Source organism: Rhinopithecus bieti, unplaced genomic scaffold, assembly GCF_001698545.2.
Source record: "Rhinopithecus bieti isolate Rb0 unplaced genomic scaffold, ASM169854v2 scaffold_45389, whole genome shotgun sequence".
Lineage (NCBI taxonomy): Eukaryota > Metazoa > Chordata > Mammalia > Primates > Cercopithecidae > Rhinopithecus > Rhinopithecus bieti.
Window position 1 is genome coordinate 487,067 of NW_016818806.1, and position 16,544 is coordinate 503,610.

Consider the following 16,544-nt stretch of genomic DNA (forward strand, 5'->3'; position numbering starts at 1 on the left):
CTGCAAACCCACAAATGCCAAGTGAAACATGTCAGTTGCACCTGTGTCACCCCTGCTCTTGAGTATCTGCACTTTAGCAAGGTCAGCTGGGAGGAAGGGGATTCTGGCAAACTAGGCTGAGCCAGTCGCTGGGCCAGAGTTAAAGTGTGGGAGAGCAGCAAGAGGATCACTGGAGGCTGTTTGAGACCAGCCTGGGAGACTCTAAAAAAAAAGTTTGTTCGGCCGGGCGCGGTGGCTCAAGCCTGTAATCCCAGCACTTTGGGAGGCCGAGACAGGCGGATCACGAGGTCAGGAGATTGAGACCATCCTGGCTAACACGGTGAAACCCCGTCTCTACTAAAAAATACAAAAAACTAGCCGGGCAAGGTGGCGGGCGCCTGTAGTCCCGGCTACTCGGGAGGCTGAGGCAGGAGAATGGCATGAACCCAGGAGGTGGAGCTTGCAGTGAGCCGAGATCGCGCCACTGCACTCCCGCAGCTGCAAGACGGCCGACTTTTAATTCAAAAGCATCGGGTTTTCTGTTTGCTATAATTAAAAATAAAATAAATTGTAAAAGAATTGGGTTTGAGACCAGCCTGATCAACACAGCCAGGCATGGTAGTGCGCATCTACTGTCCCAGCTACCAGGGCAGAGGGGTGATGCTGAGGTGGGAAGATCCCTTGAGTCTGGGAGGTCTGGGCTGCAGTGAGCAGTGATGGTGCTAATTGCACTACAGCGCGGGCAACAGAGTGAGACCCTGTCTCAAAAAAGAAAAAACAACAACAAAATTAAGTTGCCCTACAAAAAAGTTCATTAAAATAAAATTAAATGAGATCATGAGATAGTTTGCAAAGATGAACCAGTGGCCAGGCACGGTGGCTCACGCCTGTAATCCTAGCACTTTGGGAGGCTGAGATGGGAGGATGGCTTGAGCCCAGGAATTCAGGACCAGCCTGGGCAACATGGCGAAACCCCATCTTTACAAAAATCAAAAATTAGCCGGGCGTGGTGGTGCATACCTGCAGTCCTAGCTAATTGGGGGGCTGAGGTGGGAAGATCGCTTGTGCCCAGGAGGCCGAGATTGCACCACTGCAATCCAGACTAGGCAATAGAGTGAGACCCTGTCTCAAAAAGAAAAAACAGATGAACTAGGGTGGCCCTCAGGTGGTGAGTGCCCTTTCTCAGCAGGTTGGATGGAGGAGGATGGCGGACGCAGAGAACCCAGTCCTCAAACCGTAGCAATACTCTCAGCCTTGTGTCTGCGGAATCTTCCCTGGGGGTAAAGGGGCTCCCTTCCCAAACCTGCCTCAAAGGCAGCAAACGATGCTGCCTGTTTTTGTTACATACAGCACACTAAAATTGTTTTTTATATTTTAGGTGGTTAAAAAAAAAAAAAAAAACAAAAAAAACAAAAGACTATTTCATAACGTAAAAATTACACGGGTTCAAATTTCAGTGTCCATAAATACTTCTGCTGGCACACAGCCGCGCTCGTTCCTTATGATTGTCTATGTCCGCTCTCCTGCCACAACAGCAGGGCCGAGTGTTTATGAGACCCGATGGCCTGCAAAGCAGAAAATACTTCTCGTGTGGCCCTAGACCAAAAGAGTTTGCGGGCGCCTCTGTCGGCCCCATCCCTCCTGCGCCACTGGGCTGCAGCTGCTTCCGTGAGCCCCGGGAAGGGGAAGTGGAAGGAAACCCGCGAGCCGGGAGACACCCAGGGCGGCCGCGCACGACCCCACAAGCGGGGAGATGGCAGGGCAGGAAGAGTCGGGAGACCCCTCGCGCGCAACGCCCGGAGAAGCCCCGTGGAGCTTGGCAAAAAAACCCATCTCGGGCGCTGCTGGAGACGGAAAGGCGTCAGGCGCAGAGAGCCAGCCTACCCACTGGCGGCCTTCGGCGGCCTCCGCCAGGCGGGATCCTGCAGGACGGTGCTTCGAGCCTACGTAAACCCGGCCTCGCTGCACAGGCGCAAATCGGCGCCCGTCCGGCGCGCGAGAGGGGCGGGGCAGGCTGGGGGGGAGGGCGGAGCCATTCTTAGGACTGTACCAGCAGCTCCTCGCCTCCAGCCAAAAAGACAAATGGAGGGGCGAGGCCGGAGTACCTGGAGCTGTCCTCCCAGAGCCTCTTTAAAACTCACCCGTTTAAAGTGTAAAATTTAGTGTTTTTAGTATATTCACAAAGTTGAGCATCAACGGCCACCACCTAATTTAGAACATTTTTGTCACCTCACAAGGAAATCCCTACTCATTAGCATTTACTGTCCACTCACCCCTAACCCTAGGCCCCAGCAACCACTAATCGTAGACATTTCATATAAGTGGAAGTATAGAACATGTTCCTTTTTTTTTTTGAGACGGAGTCTCTCTCTGTCACCCAGGCTGGAGTGCAGTGGCGCGATCTCGGCTCACTACAACCTCCGCCTCCCGGGTTCAAGCGATTCTCCTGCCTCAGCCTCCCAAGTAGCTGGGACTACAGGCACATGCCACCATGCCCGGCTAATTTTTGGGGGTTTCACCATGTTAACCGGGATGGTGGTCTCGAACTCCTGACGTTGTGATCCGCCCACCTCAGCCTCCCAAAGTGCTGGGATTACAGGCATGAGCCTCCGCACCTGGCCATACGTTCCTTTTTTGTAACCTGGCACCTTAACTTTAAAATGCATTTAAAATTTTTTTTCAGTCTCCTGGGTTCAAGTGATCCTCCCACCTCAGCCTCTCCGGTAGCTGGGACCAAAGATGGGCACCACCACACCCGGCTAATTTTTGTATTTGCTGTAGAGATGGGGTTTCGCTGTGTTACCCAGGCTGGTCTCAAACTCCTGGAGTTGAGTGATTCTCCAACTTCTCAGCTTTACAAAGTGCTGGGATTAAGGTGTGAGCAACCGCACCGGGCCTTAAACTTCTTTTTTTTTTGAGACAGAGTCTCGTTCTTGTCACCCAGAATGGAGTGCGATGGCGCCATCTCGGCTCATTGCAAGCTCTGCCCCCTGGGTTCAAACAATTCTCCTGCCTCAGCCTCCCAAGTAGCTGGGATTACAGGCGCCTGCCACCACACCTGGCTAATTTTTGTATTTTTAGTAAAGACAGGGTTTAACCATTTTGGCCTGGCTGGTCTCAAACTCCTGACCTCAGGTGATCCACCTGCCTTGGTCTCTCAAACTGTTGGGATTACAGGCGTGAGCCACCATGCCCGGCCTTTATTTTTTTAAAAATTAATTTACTATTATTATTATTATTATTATTTGAGACAGAGTTTCACTCTTGTTGCCCAGACTGGAGTGCAATGGCATGATCTCAGCTCACTGCAACCTCTGCCTCCCAGGTTCAAGTGATTCTCCTGCCTCAGCCTCCTGTAAACTTTTTTTTTTTAATCTTGAGTTTTAAGGTTATAATCTTGAGGAAAACTGCAGAAGCCTCTGTCTTAGCCTTAAAATAGACTCCACATCCCTCCCTTTCCTACAGTATGTATTCCCTTCACATTTATCTAACTATATGCTAGTGTCTAATTATGTGCCTTCTTAGAGGTTCCAGGGGCTAATCTTGAGATAGATGAACCAAGTCCGGAGACCCAGCTGCAAAATTCCAGAGATTACTTCAAGGTAGCTAGTTAACAATCCAGCCATTCTTGAGATGACACCAGCCTGAAATCCAGGTGGACTGGGACCCAAGCTAGCCACCAGAACAAGACACAGCTCAATTCTTGCATGCCTTCCTTATCCATTTTTTTTCTTTTTTCTTTCTTTTTCTTTTTTTAATCCCTGCCTTCTCCGCAAAACTCAAAGTGGTTGCTTTGGATGGGAATCCGGCCACTTTCCCTTTACTAGTTTTGGTTAATAAAATCATTTTCTTTAAAAAAAATGTTTTTTTTAAGGCTAGTCAAATGAAGCAGTGGGAGTGGAGAAGGAACAAAGAAATTTGTAACTGGTTGTGATCAATGAGTTATAAACAGCACTGCACTCAGACCAGCCTAAAATCACTTTCTACCAGACCTTGCTCTTGTTCATTGAACTCTGAAAGCAGCAAGCATCCAGAGCCACATTCAGGTGCATTTTGTGTCTGTCTTCTTTCACTTAGCAAAATGTTTTCTTTTTCTTTCCTTCCTTTCCCTCTCTCTCTCTCTCTCTTATTTATTTATTTATTTATTTATTTATTTATTTATTTATAGACAGGGTCTCACTCTGTCACCCATGCTGGAGTACACTGGCACAATATCAGCTCACTGCAACCTGTGCCTCCCAGGTTCAAGCAATCCTTCCACTTCAGCCTTCCTAGTAGCTGGGACTACAGGTGTGTCCCACCACGCCCAGATAATTTTCTTTTTAATTTTTTGTAGAGATGGAGGTTCGCCACATTGTTCAGGCTGATCAGAAACTCCTGAGCTCAAGCGATCCACCAGCCTTAACCTCCCAAAGTGCTGGGATTACAGCTGCGAGCCACTGCACCTGGCTTCATTCCTTTTTTATGGCCATGTAATATTCCAGTATATGGATCTATCACATTTTGTTAATCCATTCATCTGCTGATGGACACTGGGGCTATTTACGCCTTCTGGTTATTTGAATAATACTGCTATCAACATTCATGTACAAATTTTTGTGTGGACATATATTTTCAATATTCTTGGGTAGATATATAGGAATGGAATTGCTAGATCAAATGGTAACTCTATGTTTAACTTTTTGAAGGAACTACCAAACTATTTTCCACAGTAGCTGCACCATTCTACATTCCCACCAGCAGTCTATAAGGGGTTCCAGTTTTTCCACATCCCCACCACTTGTTATTATCTGTCTTTTTTTACTGTAGCCATCCTGCTGGCTGTGATGTGGTATCTCATTGTGGCTTTGATTTGCATTTTCCCATGGCCAGTGAGGTTGAGTTTCTTTTCATGTGTTTACTGGCCATTTGCAGATCTTCTTTGGAGAGATGGTTATTCATATTTTTTGCTCACTTTGTAACTGGGTTATTTGCCTTTTAATTATTGAGTTGTACAAGTTTTTATTTTAATCTGGACATGAGTTTTCTATCAGATATATAGTTTGCAAATATTTGATTCTGTTTGTCTTTTCACTTTCTTGTCAAAAGCATCCTTTGAAGCACAAAGGTTTTAAGTTTTTTTTCTTTTTCTGAGACAGGGTTTCACTCTGTCACCGAGGCTGGAGTGCAGTAGCACGATCTTGGCTCACTGCAACCGCCATCTCCAGGGTTCAAGCGATCTTCCTGTCTCAGCCTCCCAAGTAGCTGGGATTACAGGTGTGTACCACCATGCTCAGCTAAATTTTTTTTTTTTTAAACGGAGCCTTGCTCTGTCACCCAGGCTGGAGTGCAGTGGAGCGATCTCAGCTCACTGCAACCTCCACCTGGGCTCTACCAATTCTCCTGCCTCAGACTCCCAAGTACCTGGGACTATGGGCGCATGCTGCCATGCCTGGCTAATTTTTTTTTTTTTTTTTTTTTTTTTTTTGAGACGGAGTCTCGGCTCTCTAGGGCCCAGGCTGGGGAGTGCAGTGGCCGGATCTTCAGCTACTGCCAAGGCTCCGCCTCCCGGATTTACGCCTATATCTCCTGCCCTCAGCCTTCCCAAGGGTTTAGGGGGGGCCCCCCTGGGACTTTACAGGACAGCCCGCCACCATGGCCCGGGCTAGTTTTTTGTTATTTTTTAGTAGAGGACGGGGTTTCACCATGTTAGCCAGATGGTCTCGGATTCCTGACCTCGTGATCTTGCCTGTCCTTCAGCCTTCCGAAAGTGCTGGGATTTACAGGGCTTGACCACGCCCAGTCTTTTTTTTTTTTTGGTAGAGATGGGGGTTTCACCTTGTTGCCCAGGCTGGTCTCGAACTCCTGAGCTCAGGCAATCCACCCGCCTCGGCCTTCTAAAGTGTTAGGATTACAAGCATGAGCCACTGTGCCTGGCCGATTTTTTTTTTTTAGTAGAGGCAGGGCTTCACCATGTTGGCCAGGCTGGTCTCAAACTCTGGAGCTCAGATGATCTGCCCACCTCGGCTGCCCAAAGTGCTGGGATTATAGGCATGAGCCGTCACGCCTGGCCCAGGCTTTAAATTTTGATGAAGAACAGTTTATCTTTGTATTTATTTATTTATTTATTTTTGTATGGTGAGAATTTTGTAATACTTAGTTTTTCCCCAAGGAAGAATAAAGATACCTTATACTTCATTTGGTAATGTACTTGTTAAAGGTAATATGGGTGTTATTACTTGAAACTATTTAATGGCGTGTTGTATAACAGTGCACATATTAGGGGTCAATATTTCCAGAGAAAAGAAAAGTATTTAAGTATAAATAAAACTAATTGAATAAAAATCCTGGAACCCTTGGAGGAATGGTTGATCTAAGGTCTGGGGGAGAAAATACTCTGAATGAGCCTGGGGCAGATGGTTCCAGAAAGCAAAGATAACAACGGGGGAATAGCAAACGGACACTGAACTCCCACTGGCCTAAGATAGAGACAAACTGAACCTCAGAGATATTACACCAGAAACACTGAATTAAAAAAAAAAAAATGTATCAGTGCAGACTCCCACTAAAGGGACTTCCACTAAAGGGAAGATGGATAAAGGGAGAGAGAAAAAGAAACACACTGGACAGAGTACCAAATCCTTACTCTGAAAATTGGCAAACAAAGGAAAAAACTAAGCATTCTCCCTTCTTTCCCAGGTGAACTGAATTTCAGGGTTACCAAATTGTCCTAGTTGATGAGGGAACGTTCTTTACAGAAGAATTTCAGTTAATAAATGAGAAAGGAATGACAGAACTGGAAAATCAGCATTTTGAAACCCCTAATGAAATAACTGTCAAGCAATTTATTACCAATAGATACGATTATTGGATAAAAGGTTGATGAGGCTGGGTATGGTGGCGCATGCCTGTAGTCCCAGCCACTTGGGAGGCTGCAGAAGGAGAATATTTGAACACAGGGGTTTGAAGCTGCAGAGAACTATGATTGTGCCCGTGAATAGCCACCACACTCCAGCCTGGGCAACACAGGGAGACCTCATCTCTTAAAAAAAAAAAAAAGAAGAAAGAAAGAAAAGGTTGACGAGGGGCCAGGCATGGTGGCTTACGCCTGTAATGCCAGCACTTTGGAAGGCCAAGGCAGGCAGATCACCTGAGGTCAGGGGTTTGAGACCAGCCTGGCCAACATGATGAAACCCCGTCTCTACTAAAAATACGAAATTAGCTGAGCGTGGTGGTGGGTGCCTGTAATCCCAGCTACTTAGGAGGCTGAGGCAGGAGAATCACTTGAACCCAGGAGATGGGGGTTGCAGTGAGTTGAAGATGGCACCATTGCACTCCAGCCTTGGCAAGAAGAGTGAAACTCCATCTCAAAAAAAAAAAAAAAAAAAAATTAAAAAAAGAAAAGGTTGACAAGGCATCTTGGAGGGGTCAGGTTATCAACACCTGTAGCCCCTAATCAATTTTAGAATCACTAACAGCACAACCAGATATTGTGCATCTCCTGAATGCAGTGTGCAGCATAAAATACCACCAATAGGCCAGGCACGGTGGCTCACGCCTGTAATCCCAGTACTTTGGGAGGCCAGGGTGGGTGGATATCACAAGGTCAGCAGATTGACACCATCCTGGCTAACATGGTGAAACCCTGTCTCTACTAAAAATACAAAAAAAAAAATTTAGCCAGGCGTAGTGGCAGGCGCTGTAGTCCAGCTACTGTGGCGGCCGCTGCCTGGCCAGTATTTTGTGGAAGCGGTTTCTGCTGTGACGTACTCTGGGGATAGGGAACTAGTGATGGTCAGTCACCTGAGAATGCGGTAAACCTGCGTTGAGTGCATTGAGACTTGCAGTCGTGTGAGCCTTGAGTTATGGCGCCAGTGACTCTCCTTGCTACTCAGGGTTGCTGGGCAGGACTGTAAGATCACACTAGCAGGCACAAAATGTTATTCTCCCATAATCAATAACAGGCATAAAATAAAATCATATATGACAGACTCAACACCAATAAAGTCTTCTTGCCTAAAAGTGGAATCTGAATAAACCAAGCCTCTGAGCCAACATCCATTTATAGAGAAACATATTCAATAGCACACACACAGAAAAAAAATAAGATCCCAGAACATGCAAAATTTTACTGGAAAATTTATGCAGTCTCTTCAACAATTCAATGACATATAAGGGTGAGGGTTGGGAGTGTTTGCCTTTGATAAAATCATTAAGGGACACAATAATCAAATGCAGTGTATAAACCTTGTTCTTGATTCAAAACAGAAAAACAGTAGAAAGACATTTTTGAGACAACCAGGGATATTTGGTTAAGGACTAGGTATCAGATGATATTAAGGAATTATTAAGGAATTTTGTTATATATGATAAAGGCATTGTGGTTATGAAGAAAACGTTTGTAATTTTTTTTTTTTTTCCTTTATTGAGACAGGGTCCTCACTCTGTCACCCAGGCTGGCGTGCAGGGCACTTTCTTGGCTCACTGCAACCTCTGCCTCCCAGGCTCAAATGAACCTCCTGACTCAGCCTCCCGAGTAGCTGGGACTACAGGTGCTCGGCTAATTTTTTGTAAAGATGGGTTTGCCCTGTTGCCCAGGCTGACCTCAAGTGATCAAGCACTGGGATTACAGGTGCGGCCACCGCGCCTGGCACCTCCTACCCTTAACAAACATTAACTGAGAGCCCTTCGTATGCCAGACTCTGCTCAGGGTACACAGCTGGGAGCACCACAAAGCCCCGCCCTCCTGGAGCTTGCTCCGGGGGAGACACGCATGAAAGCCGGTGTGAAATGCAGCGCCCCAGATTGAACATCAGAGACGGAGCCCACAGGAGTAGTGCGTTTCCTGCGGGGGCTGTAACAGATTACCATAGACATAAGGGCTTCAGACATGAATGTCTGATCTCATAGCTTTGCAGTCAGACGCCTGACAGGGCTCTCTGGCCTAAAATCGGCGTTGGCAGGGCTATGTTCCCTTCTGGAGGCTCTAGGGGAGCATGTGCTTCCTCACCTTTTCCGGTTTCTAGAGGCCACCCGGCGTCCTTGGCTTGTGGCCCCTTCCTCCTGCACATCACGTCTCTGACTCTCCTCTGCGGCCACCTCTCCATCTTCTCTCTTCCGCCTTCCTCTTCCGCTTTTAAGGACCCTCATGATGACATTGGGCCCACCTGAATAATCCCGGAGCACCTCTTTAAGATCAGCTGTAGCAACCTTAATTCCCCCCTGCCATGTAATTTAGCACATTCGTAGGTTCCGGGGATGAGGACTTGGATCTCTCCAGGGTCCTATTCTGCCGACCACAGATGGGAAGGCCGATGGAGATGGACAGAGAAGGGAAGAGGCAGAAAAAAGGCTCGGAGAGAGGCAGAGGACCAGGCTGAGAGAAGAGAGGAGGTGGCTGGGAAAGGAGACAGTGTCCTGGGCGTGCTTGGGGACTTTTGGGGGGATTCTATCTGCCAGCTGAGACTTTCCAGGGACGTTATTCCAGGAAAGCCTGGGCAGCTGTGAAACCTCAGATGACGCCAGAGGACTATTCGGGGTTGAGCCAATAGGCAATTGTTGGAGAGGGAGGGAAGGAGGGCAGCTCTCAGCAAGTCCATCTGGGCGGCGTTTCCTGAGTTCCAAGGCGATTCCGGGCTCCACCCCTGGGATGGAGTTTCCTTGCCTGCGTCAGGACGGCGTTTGCCAGTGTCCCAGGGAGTGTGGGTCTATCCTCTTGGTGGCAGGAGGGAGGCTTTAATCAAATTCTCAAAGGGTCCTGGGACCAATAAAAGTTAACTCCTATCCTGAGTGTTATAAAAAGAAGTGCTTGGAATGTAAAATGCTGCAGTCACTGTGGAAGACAGTTTGGCAGTTCCTCAAAATACAGTTACCATGTGATCCAGCAACTCCATTCCTAGGCGCATGCCCAGGAGAACAGAAGACATCCGTCCACACAAAAACTTATCCACAGATGTTTGTAGCAGCATTGCCCATAATAGCCAAAAAGTGGAAACAACCCAAATGTCAGTCTCCTGATGGGCTGATAAACAAAATGTAGTCTATCCATGCAATGGAATCTTATTCAGGGATTAAAAAGAATGAAGTTCTGAGACAGGCTACAACATGGATGAAACTTAAAGACATTACGCTAAGTGAAATAAGCCAGACACGTAAGGACAAATATCGTATGTTTCCACTGTCTATGAGGTACCCAGAGTAGTCAGTCACATTCATAGAAACAGAAAGTAGAATGGTGATTGGCAGGGGCTGAGAGAGGGCAGATGGGGAGTGAATGTTAGTGAGTACTAAGTTTCTTTTTGGGGTGATGAAATGTTTTAAAATAGATTGTGGTAATGGCTGTGCAACTCTGAAAATATACGGAAAGCCACTGAATTCCTTAAAAGGGTGATGGGTGAAATTTCTGCTATGTAAATTGTATCTCAGTAAAGCTGTTCCTAGAAAAAAGAGGAAGTGGGCCAGTCACGGTGGCTCACGCCTATAATCCCAGCACTTTGGGAGGCTGAAGTGGGAAGACAGCTTGAGTCTGGGAGTTCAAGACCAGCCTGGGCAATATAGTGAGACCCTATCTCTACATACCTACCCAAAATTTTTAAAATAGCCCAGCATGGTAACACACACCTGCAGTCCCAGCTACTCGGGAGGCTGAGGTGGGAGAATCACTTGAGCCCAGGAGGTGGAGGTTGCAGTGAGCTGTGATCTTGCCACTGCACTCCAGCTTGGGCAACAGAGTGAGACCCTGTCTCAAAAAATAGATTTATCTCTTCTAAAAAAAGAGGAAGTGTTTGGCCCTTAGCACCACGTTTTGCTTTGTCCTTGCAACTGTGAAAGGCAGGTCTTGCTTCTCCCCTCTTACAGGTAAGCAGATGGCAGAGAGGCGAAGGGAGCAGAAGAGCCTAGTGAGGCTAAGACAGGATGGCTGTTTAGTGACATCCTTAGACCAGGTCTCCTGTATGGGTCATTCTTTGTCCTGTGAGCAATGCTGGAGTGAGGATTTGGAGATGACAGGCAAGTGGTACAGTCAGTGATGCATCTTCTCAGTAGCTGTTGGAGAGTGGGCAGTTCTGACAGCAGCAGGGGAAGCTGGCCAGGAAGATGGGATGTCTGAGTCAGCTCGGGCTGCCACAACACCAGACACTAGATGGCTTAAACAACAGGACTTTATTTCTCACAGTTCTGGAGGCTGGAAAGTCCAAGCTGAAGGTGCCGGCCAATCCCGTTCCCGGCGAGGGCCCCTCCCTGGCTTGCAGAGGCCTGCGTTCCCATGGAGTCACCACACGCCTTTCCTTGGTATGTGCACATGGAGAGATCTCTCCTTCTCTTATAAGGTCACAGAATAGGTCGGGCGCAGTGGCTCATGCCTGTAATCCCACCACTTCGGGAGGCCGAGGTGGGCGGATCACCTGTCAGGAGTTTAAGACCAGTCTGGCCAACATGGAGAAACTCCGTCTCTACTAAAAATACAAAACATTAGGCGGGCATGGTGGCGGGCACCTGTAATCCCAGCTACTCAGGGGCATCACTTGAACCCAGAGGTTCAAGTGAGAATCACTTGACAGGAGAATCACTTGAACCCAGAGGCGGAAGTTGCAGCGAGCGGAGATCACACCACTGTACTCCAGCCCAGGCGACAGTGTGAGACTCTGTCTCAAAAAAGAAAGAAAGAAAAGAAAAAGAAAAAAAAGAAAGGTAAATTTGCCTACACAAGGACACGCAGCTACTAAGTGATTTGTTCCACATCTGACCCCAGGGCCTATACACATTTCCCTACCCAGGCCACCGCCATGACTTAGGAGGCCCCTCTGGGAAAGCAGCGGGAACCCTCATAGGAGGCTCCGGGACAGAGAGATGCAGGGCTGGGATGAGGAGGCCCCAGGGGGAGGCTGCTCGCTCTCCTGTCCCACAGAGGTGTCTGCTAGGGGTAGCCCCGTCCTGGGACACAGACACCAAGGACTGCTGTCTGGGAGGAGGAGGCTGAGTTGGGAGGGACAATGGCCTGAGTTGATTCTGCAGCCTGTGAGCAAGGTGGGACAAGCCAGAGAGACAGTGAGCAAGCGGGGACGAAGACTGAGGGCGAGAGCTTGTGCTGAAGAGGCAAGGGGCAGCCTCAAGTGGGCAGGGCAAGGCCAGATGCCGAGGCTGATGGGAGCGGGCAAGGGGACCGGGATTCAGGGGGAGACTGAGTTGGGGGCCAGATAGGCTGGAGCTCCTCAGGTTGGAAGCTGGGTGATGGGGCCTCATTCTCTGCCACACGAAACTCCCCCAGCCCAGCCTTTCTCCTTATCACCTCTCACAGATACTCCCATACATCTCTAGTACCCCTGTCACCTTTCCTAAGCTATACTCTTTTTCAGGAGGGTGGCGTTTAGGGGAGGGCATCCTGCAGAAATAGCAAGTCTTAAAGTCAGCTCTTGCCCGAGTCCCAGGCTCCTTTGGCGGAAGGGTAGTCCCTCTTTTTGCGTGTTTTAGGTGGTCAGCCTGGCAAGGGGCGGGAGGCCTGGGTTACTTTCTTCTCTTTAGGATGGGGCTGGTCTTCCACCTCCCGCTGGTTGGCAGCCTCCCGGCCCCTGGCGGCCCCAATCCATTGTCCCAATCAGAATAGAGAGAACAGCTTTGGAAAATGACACTATGAATGGTGCTGGGGCTGCTGGGGCTGGGACCGCCCTAATGGGATGAGGTCCCCCACTTCAGGCCCGGGCTCAGCACCTGGGACAGCGACTCTACTAGGAGGGTGGGAGCTCTGCACCCTTCCCCAGGACCCCCAAATCAGACTCCAAGCCATCCCTGTCCAGAACGTGGATTCCCAGGGATGGGCTTGGGGAACCAGATGCCCCAACTCCTCCTAGAACTTCACTCTCATTCAAAGTTTGAGAAGGAGTAAGGGGTGGGTGATGGGCTGGGAGAGATTTCTGGAAGCTGAGAAAGGGGCGGGTTTGAACCCCCAACTTTGCCCCGCTGTCATTGGCCCTCCCCCCACTCCGCTTTCCCCGCCCCAATTGTCTCGGTGTCTGGGTCCTGGCCCTGGGAGGAGGGACAGTGAGGATAGGAGTGGGGAGGGGCTCAGGCTGAGAGAGACCCAGCTGCAGGAGCGCGAAGAGAAGGACGGTAACCTTCAGCCTTGACCCCAGACCTTGGTGCCCCAGAACCTGGGCTCTCCAAAGCAAGACCAGGGCCCCACACTGTGCGCCAGAGTGCGGGGTGGGGAATGCCCACAGCCTAAGGGCCCCCAGGCTGAAGGCAGGAGACTGGGGCTGCTGGGGAAGTCGCCCAGGCCAAGGGGCCAGGCCTGGCAGGGACATGGGGCTGCTGCTGCTGCTGCTGCTGCTGCTCCCAGACTGTGGTAAGAGGCTGGGCCATGGGGGCCATGGGGAAAACCAGGGCAGAGGGATGGGGAAGAAAAAGAGGCAGGCATAGGGGTGGGAGAGTTGGGGGGAAAAGTTGGGGGGAGCAGAGGGATGGAGGTGGCCGGAGTGGAGGTGGAGAAACCCTGAGGACAGCAGAGGAGAGGGGTGAGCCCTCAGAAGGGGCAGGCAGGGCTGCGGAAGAGCCATGGGGGGCTCTAGGAGCCCAGGCTTTGGGGCGCAGTGGCTAGAAGGGGACCTGGGGGCCACGTGAGGCAAGTGGCTAAGCAGACTGCGGGGCATGCAGAGGCAGGGCCCCAGAGGCTTCCGCACAGATGTCCTTGAGCCAACTGAGGCTGGCTCAGCCCCTGCCCATGTGCCCTTTGGAGGCTCTGTCTGCCCGTCCATCCACCCCATCTGCCGGGGGTCCTGGCTCAGCCTCACAGGCTGAGTTATTGTATTGATGGGGGTGTGTGGGAAGGGGGGCTGTGTATGTAGGTTCACAGCTCTGCTCATGCATTTCTGGGCCTGTGCCATTAGTGTCTGTGGCCCTGTGCTTATGTATTTGTGACTTTGAGTCTGTAGGGACATCTACATGTTACCTGTGTTTGGGGCCTCCTTGAGTGTGTGTCTGGGATGGAATCTGTCTGTATCTAGAAGACCTGGTGGCCAAAGAGGTTGTGATTTTTAATCCCAGTGTGTGTGTGTCCGTGAGTGAGTGTGTGTGAGTGTAAGTGTCTTCCTTCCCTATTCAGAGGCCAGGGTCCTGGTGGCGGGAGGGGGAAGGAGGAGAGCCAGGAGTCCTGGGAAGCTGACCCTGCAGGCAGACAGGCAGAGGGGCCGGCAGGGGAGGGAGGGGGCATTCCCATTGTCCCCTGGGGAGCACAATGCCCACGCCTCAGCCCCTGACCTCACCATTCTGCCCACCCCGCCCCCTCCCCGTTGCCAGGGCCCAGCTGAAGGAGGCCATCAATCACAGCCAGCCTGCCAGGCCCACACCGCACCCGCCAGCCGGCCAGTGGCCCCCCGTGCTCCTCAGATGGCCGGGCCCTGCCCTCTCTTCCCTGTTCCTCCTTTGCTGCCTCAAAGTCTCCCTAAAGTCAAGTCCTGTCCCTTGCCCCTTGCCAAAGCTGGGAGGGAGTCAAAGCCATCAGGGAGGTGGTGGTCAGAGGGTGGCCCACAGGGGGCCGCCGTGTCTAGGCTGTGCTGGCTGTCCCTACAGGCCATGCTGCAGGCTCTGAGCTGGCCTTCGTGCAGGAGCCGAGGGACACAGTGGCTGTGCGGGAGCACCCACTGGTGCTGCCCTGCCAGGTAGAGGGTGAGCCGCCCGTGTCCATTTCTTGGCAGCGGGATGGGCTGGCCTTAGCCAATGACAGCGGTGCCACCCTGATGCCAGATGGCTCCCTGCACCTGGCTGCCCTGCCTTCCCACTAGAGCCTCCTTTCCAGTGCCCACGAGTACCACTGCGTGGCGCAGAACTGCTACGGGTGGCTGGTGAGCCAACGGGCCCGGGTACAGCTGGCAAGTAAGTGACAGGACTGCTCCTGGGATTGGGAGATGAAAGTGCGTGGGGCACCCACAGAAGGCACCCATGGGATCCAGAGTTGCTGAGAGTGGGCCTGAGCAGGGCCAGCCCAGCCATTAGACACAGTGTACACACTGGTAGAGCCTCTGATTCTTTTAGGGGCCCACAAAAATGTTTTAACTTCCTCAAAACCAGAAGAAAAAAATGAATATAATAATAAATATGCAAAAATGAGTCCAGACTGGATTATATTTGTCTATATTCCAATGCCATTGTAAACTATGATTTAAAATTTTTGTAATGGAGGAAGGCAAAGTGCTTATAGCCCACAGAAGTCCTAGACATGAGGCTGCAGGGCTCCATACTGAAGAGGAAGTGGCAGATGTGGGCATAGAGGTGGGGCCCGGCCCTGGGACTTGGTTGTGGGGGGATAGCCCAGGGCCAGTCTGCAGGTGCCCAAGCGCCTCCCCCCATCCTCTAGGTCTGTCCCGCTTCCACCAACATCCAGAATCTGTTGAGGTGGAGCGGGGTGGAGTTGCTCGTTTCCAGTGCCTGATCCAGGGGTTGCCTGAACCATCCATTTCCTGGGAGCACAATGGCACAGCCCTGAATACTGCCAACCACCGGTGAGCACCTGCTAGCAGTGCAATGGGATGGCGGGTTGTGAGCCAGGGCACAGGCCATGGAGCCCTGACCTCTGTATCCTCAGGGTCACACTGCTGCTTAGTGGCATCCTCCACATCACCAGTGTGAGCCAGGCGGACGTGGGAACCTACTGCTGCGTGGCATGGAATATGGCCAGTACCTGCCACAGCCAGGATGCCCAGCTGACCCTGAGCAGTAAGCCAGGCCCAGTGTGGGCACTGGGCAGAGAGGAGGGTATCATTGCTGTGGTTGTACATGGGACAGGCAGGCATTTTGAGCACCTATGACATGTTAAGCACTGTGCCAGGTGTGGGACGGCAGCAGGCTTGAGCCATCCCTGGCTTCCTGGAGCTCACAACCTGAGAGAGAAGGTGGTTCTGTGGGAACCTAGGCTTAGGCTGTGGGCAAGGATTGTCAGGGGCTCCTGGAGTAAGCTATCCCAAGCTGGATGTTGAAGGGTGAGTGGAGAGAGGCAAGCCAAGGTCAGGAGGGCAGGGCGGGGCATTTCCTTGAACAAATGCACAAGGGAGAACAACAAAGTTCACACAGGCAGTTCTGTGTTGCTGGACCACAGAATGGGCAGAATTCAGGGTAGCAAAGTTAATGTTGGTGGGTAGGCAAGGCATACCGTGAAAGGAGTTTGGACTTGATCCAGAGGGCAGTGGGAGCTCTAGAGGGTCTAGCGTTGGGGCTGAGTCAGCCTGTGTCTTGAACACGTGGCCCTCATACACATGGCGTGTAGATGTGCATATGTTTGTGTATGTGTCTGTGCTTGCATGTACATGTGCATGTGTGCATGGACATTTGCACGTCTCCTTCTTGGGGTGAGGATGAAAATAGCTTTGTACCTGAGATGAAACACCCAGGGTGACCCCACTTGCAGGCCAAGTGGGGTGGGACAGTTTTGTGCCCAAAGTGAAGGCCGCAGCAGAGCCTATGAGGGGCTGGTGCCTAGCAGGAGAGGCAGGTTAGACCCCGCCTAAACTGGAGATGCCACAGGTGTTTGTGAGGGAAAGTCATGCCTGAATCGGCCACTAGGGGGCTCCAGGGTATAAATAAGCAAGTGTACCACCGGG

General features: G+C 50.8%; 1 protein-coding gene across 1 annotated transcript; it reads left to right on the plus strand.

Moving 5' to 3' along the window:
- Window positions 1–13,036: 13,036 nt before the first annotated feature.
- Window positions 13,037–15,402, plus strand: LOC108518852 (immunoglobulin superfamily DCC subclass member 3-like). The gene is made up of 3 exons (XM_017857539.1): window positions 13,037–13,297; window positions 14,521–14,823; window positions 15,305–15,402. The coding sequence occupies exons 1-2, from the start codon at window positions 13,255–13,257 to the stop codon at window positions 14,730–14,732; spliced, it is 255 nt and encodes an 84-aa protein (XP_017713028.1). The 5' UTR covers window positions 13,037–13,254; the 3' UTR covers window positions 14,733–14,823; window positions 15,305–15,402.
- The last annotated feature ends 1,142 nt before the right edge of the window (window positions 15,403–16,544 follow it).

Excerpts from the sequence above, each read along its gene's own strand:
- LOC108518852 (XM_017857539.1), top strand. The coding sequence starts at position 13,255 with ATGGGGCTGCTGCTGCTGCTGCTGCTGCTGCTCCCAGACTGTG. Across the intron at positions 13,298-14,520 it reads GCTGCTGCTCCCAGACTGTG|GCCATGCTGCAGGCTCTGAG; the intron begins GTAAGAGGCTGG and ends CTGTCCCTACAG.